The sequence below is a fragment of the Micropterus dolomieu genome, linkage group LG11 (assembly GCF_021292245.1).
Source record: "Micropterus dolomieu isolate WLL.071019.BEF.003 ecotype Adirondacks linkage group LG11, ASM2129224v1, whole genome shotgun sequence".
Classification (NCBI taxonomy): domain Eukaryota; kingdom Metazoa; phylum Chordata; class Actinopteri; order Centrarchiformes; family Centrarchidae; genus Micropterus; species Micropterus dolomieu.
Genome location: NC_060160.1, coordinates 16705872 through 16711369, shown reverse-complemented (window position 1 = coordinate 16711369; position 5498 = coordinate 16705872). Strand labels below are relative to the sequence as shown.

The following is a 5498-nucleotide window of genomic DNA, read 5'->3' as shown; positions in this document are numbered from 1 at the left end:
AGCCACTCAGGCATAAAGCACTCCCACAGTGGTTGACTGATGACGTTATAAGGTATCAGACACAGGATCCTGTTCAGGCCCTCCTTCAGCTGTGTCACTGTGTTACATGACTTGTCCCAGTAACCTCCCACCTGAGGAAAAATGTGCACGGACGGCATTCATATCTGTTGTACAGTGCCAACAAGTTTAAAGCAACATTATGTGGTAATTTTATGTTAAAATAACAGCTTCAAAACAAGTATTACTTAAGTATTAAGTAAAACTATAGATACCACATGAAAAATGTTACTCACGTAAAAGTAAAAGTAAAAGTCATCCAGTATAATCTTACTCAAGTAAAAGTAAAAGAGTACCTGGTTTTAAAAATACTTATCTCCAGATCTATTGATCTTACAAAACGCAATCTATCTTTTTAAATTCACCCAAGACAAGTTTGAATACAGCATTATAAGTTATAGTGAATCAAAAGGAAAACTGAGTTGCAAGAGGACAAGTGGATATTTCCTACACTGTGGAGAGGATAAGTCTGCGTTATTGCTCTGCTGACCGTCTGACAGACACAGACCACATTTAGGACTTTGGGTATGTTAAGAAGAGACAAGGAAGCGGAAACCAAAACTAACTGAAACACTTCTCAATTCACAATCTTACCAAAAACCCACACATTAACTTCAGCACCTCTGATAAAGTGCAGCTTACAGTCCCAAAAAAAGCAAGGTTGGCTTCAGTTTTCAGATGTTTATATTGCAAAACTCTACCAGCTTCGTTACCACTCGGTCACAGACTGGCTGCAACTCACAGTGCAAAAACAGAGCTGCTGCACAGCCACACCATGCTCTCACTACAATCCTCCCTCTGTAAGAAGCCTGAATAGAAACCTCTTGTAGAAAAATCCAGTGCTGGTTTGAACAGACTTCTGCGCACTAACTCATTCCTCATGAAGTCATGAAGATAAGACAAGGGGCCGATCTGCTGGGTCATTTGGAGGAACAGCAACTGTTCCATTAGGATCTGAGCTGCTTGTATCTGATGCTGGCTGTACATCTCTGGCTGTGCTCGTACTGTCTGAGGCTGCCTGTGTTTCACCTGGGTCTGTGTGACCTGCTAAAGACGTCTGAACTGGGTCTGTGCGGGTACTGGCTGAGGCTGGATATGGATCAGCTGTGCTTATACTGGCAGACTGGCTGGATTCTGTTCCTGTATTGGCTGATGATCCAGCATCTACTCTACTGACAAACTTAAGCACAGCCCCTATAAATGATAGATATTTTCTATATACTAATGTTATCAGCTGCATCTGGCTCATTCAAATAGGCTCCTCTGGTTTTCCTTCAATACATTTTCAAATATAAAACACTATTTATAAAATTACTGGGATGAATATGTGATGCTTATTATTTACTGAGCTGTGCATTCATATTGCCTAGTCTCTCCAGCTAATCAACATTTTAATATTCAATGTGAATCAACTGCTTCCCATTTTGCATTAGTCCAGAGATGTAACTAAACTTCACTGTCTTGTTTTAAAATGATGTATGAGGAGTGCCCTCACATCCTGTCTGGACTGGTCACACAGATGTTTCTTCCTCGAGTTAAATTTCTTGCACGCGCATATGAACACGGTCATCTTCATGAGCTACAGTTTATAAACACTGTAGCCCCGTCTGCGTTTATCAAACGTAATAAAGACTTGTATTTCACTCAACATTGTTCAGTCACAGTCTGGCAAGCAACCAAGATACGACAGACAAGAGCTGCGCTGCTCAGATGGTTAGCAGGACAGACAGACAAAGAGAGATTCACTGCAGCTGCACATTAAGCTCTACAAGTGATCTACATCAGACCTGGAGAGGAGAGAACACATGAGTTTTTTCTCTTCTCGTGCCTAGAAGACCTTAGACAGGAAAGTGAGGAGGGGCCGTCCAGCTCTGCGCTGGACTGGTACTGTCGCATCAGCTGGTAGAAGTTTATTCGCGCCCTTTAAGTTTTACATTTGTTTTTCTATGCTACTCCACTCAGGTGCGCTGCGTAAGGCTACTAATACCAATGTAACCACGTCTCTTGCAGAATGTAGGAATAAAAAGTCGACATTTGGCTTTGAAATTTAGCAAAGCGAAAGTAAACAGTTGCAAAAACTAAAATACTCAAGTAAAGAGTACTAAATGAATACCAAAAAAACACAGTACAGTAACGAACTATTTACACTTTGCGACTTTCCGCCACTGATCATGGCAAAGCCTGCAAAGAGACTGAAGAAGACATTGTCAGAGGAAGCGAGGAAGAGAAAAAGAGAGAGTGACCGAGCAAGAGACCAGACAAAAGTAAATATCAGACAGGTGTCGTGCCGAAAACTGATCGCCTGCCGAAAACTGATCGCCGTCTGCTGGAGCTGTATCACCCAGTCTCTTCAGTCACTTTCTGGCAAGTGAAATACATAATTTTATGGGTTGTATCGGCCATTTAAAGGTATTTTAAGAGGTAAAACGTACTAGGTGAGCTATAATCTATCAAATATAACTCTTCTGAATGAGATCAAGTAATTTCAGGGCAGACGTAATCTTTCAGTCAATAAGAAGAGGCTTCAATCACTTTCTGGCAAGTGAAATACAGCATTTTATGGGTTGTATTGGCCATTTAAAGGTATTTTAACAGGTAAAAAAGAGTGGATTGGTTGGTAGGCCTACACAGCAAGAAATAGAATGCTGAGTCAAGAATAATTGCAAAATTATTTTCATTTTATATCTAAGTCGGCAGTAAGTCATATTAATTATAGCCTACAGTCCTATTTCCAAATATAAACAAAGGTATTAGACATAGGCTTGAACTAAAAGAGCTGAAAGGATGCAAGACAGATGCCAAGCTGGCCTTCTTGCCTTTGTTTAGTTTCTTTCTTTCTTAGTTTCTTTATTTAGGACAGTGGTGACTTACACTGTAGGGGCGCCAAATCACAAAAAACTAATCTTACATAATGTTGTTTTAGGAAGAGCTATAACTGAGATAAGCAGGAGTTGGAATGAGCATTGGATATTTGTATCATTGTTTGTGTTAGTTGTGTTTTTTGAATAGATTTATAACCTTTTCCCACCTTTACATCCAATATCAGCACGCTTTACATCCTCTAATACTTCTCAACCCTATACTGTATGTTTAGATGACCTTGGTCTTGGCCTTACCCTGGCAAACTCAACAGGCTTGGGCAGCAGACACATGACCATGACGTCAAAACGCACTTCACACACTGTCTTTAGCCACTTGGTAACAAACTGAGGCTTTAGCTTCTCCACCAGGCTTCCAACCTCATCGTCCATCATGTAGGCAGTGGAGTGAAACCACTGGAAGACCATGCTGACCAGCCGAGCCAGGCTCTCTGTGGGCGTGTTCTCGTTTGGTGTGCACAGGCTCACCTGCGGATGTGAGCAAAGGTCAGATAAGTAAAGTAATCAGTCAGGTAACCATGAATTTAGCGAGGTAGTGATAAGAGGCCATGTACTGTACACATCCTTATCTCACAACCTATTGACAGACACAGCAAAAGCGATTACACACCAGAAACCAGATGCCAAACTGACTGAGGAGCCGCTGGTCATGCTGGTCATCCTCCTTGTTGTCAAACTCGATGTTGTCCAGAGAGTGGTGGGAGGCGGACAGGCCCATCTGACGACGCCTGTTCAGCTCAAACTCACGCTGTTCTGCATGTATTTCTGCCTCCTTGAGAAGACTGGATGGATATAGGAAGGATGAGATGGATTGCAGGGGATTCACAGAGCAGGGAGAAACAAAAACAGACATGGCATATATATTAATAATCTAATTTCATGCAGTAGTTGTTGTTGTCTATATACTCATGTAAAAACATGTTTCACAGCATTACATGCGTATGCCCTGGTACTATTGGTGTGATATGTCAGTGTAAACACTGGGAATGCACCTTATAACAGCTTCCACAGTGCACACCAGCTCCTCCGCTCCGCACTCCCGGGTGTTGATGGGAGGGGGCGAGGTCTGGTACAGATGGGTCTCCGCCGCAGCCCCCACCTCACTGCTGTGGTGGTTGACATGGCAACGCTTGCAGTAGCGGACGGGCCGGTTGCCATGGCGCCCACAGCAGCCAGCAGAGAAGCAGGTGACCACCGCCCTACGTACATGAGAGCTGCAGTTCTACAAAGCCAAGAAACGAGGAAAGGAGGAGGAGGAGAGATTATTTTATTTCTATTCTGGGCAGCAGGCAACAAAACAAAAACATTCTACAATCACAGCAAATCAGACAATAAGACAAGCGTCTAAAAATAAACATATTTCCAGTCCTCAAAAGCAACTTACTGCACTGACAATGAATATCTCCCTCTCTAATATGCACTTGTGTAGAGATGTTGATCTGTCTACATCTGCAGTGAGAACACATCTTTATGTGTCCCCACAGTGTCTCAGGTTTCTAAAAATAAAAAGCATGGCACGAGAGAGCCATCCTAATCTGATCAGCCCCTAATCTTGTGCCATTAGAGGGATGCAGTGCTCCCTATCAAATTAACATATCTGTCCTCTGATGGTGGGTTCTCAATTCCCCAATCCGGCATTCAACAACATAAAAAACACTACCCTGATGTTACTGATGTTGTTTACAGTCTGTTCTAACTTTTGGTAACATGGTGTATTTATAAGGAGCTATTCTCAGATGAAGAGTAATGTCTCGGTTAATAATGACAGAGCTGGTGTACATCCAGGTGGGAGTTTAAAGGGCTTTCTGAAATGAGAGTGACAAAGCCTGATCAGAAGAGTAGGCTGTGGATTATAAACTGCTGGGCAAACCAGGAAGGAGGTCGGCCGTTTCCCCTAACAACACAGGACGGCTGCTTGGCCTGACGGAAATACCTGAGATCATCTCATAGTCAGTTTTCCCGGTATCTCCGTGGAAACTAGCAGGGAGCACATGCCCTCTGCAACGTGTTTAACAGCAAACTAACATCACGCCCCAGCAGCTTCATTTGAAATGATTTGGCCTTTACTAAGCCGCTCCAGTGAATGGCCTTCACGTTGAAGAAAACATTTCAGGTTCATAAATAAATGGCCTTGCTGTGGATCAAAGGTAAAATGGATTTCATGAAACGTTTTCCACAAGGTTAACAGGTTCAATTTGTTTCTGTTTTTAGTGAAAAGCATGTGTAGCCTACTGTTTGATTTGTGTTCTGAGTTTGCAGTTTAAAACAAACCACAAATTATTGTCCTAAACATGGAGACGCATTGGACAGTGTTTAATATGAAATTGTGCTGTAGTGGGAGAGATCACACTGAAGATGAGCAAATGAGTAGAAAGTTACATTAATGTTCATGCTGCACTACAAATACAAATCTTACCTTCTTTTGACAAATTGCAGATATCTCTGCTGTAAAGACAAATTAGCAAAAATGTTCAATTTGCAAACAACAGAAATACCTTTTTTAAAATGAGTAATGTCTTTCATTGAAAAATAATAACCCCCAAAAACTTTATAAACAGTTTA

The 5498-nt window shown here is 41.9% G+C and overlaps 1 protein-coding gene across 1 annotated transcript in view; it reads right to left on the bottom strand.

The window, feature by feature from the left end:
* The window catches only part of LOC123979142 (protein unc-79 homolog), a 36812-nt gene that overhangs the window by 19368 nt on the left and 11946 nt on the right, over positions 1-5498 (bottom strand). The window contains exons 13-14 of the mRNA XM_046062905.1: positions 3547-3718; positions 3174-3404 (exon numbers count right to left, since the gene is read on the bottom strand). Coding sequence (XP_045918861.1) covers positions 3174-3404; positions 3547-3718 — 403 coding nt within the window. The remainder of the gene's footprint in view (positions 1-3173; positions 3405-3546; positions 3719-5498) is intronic.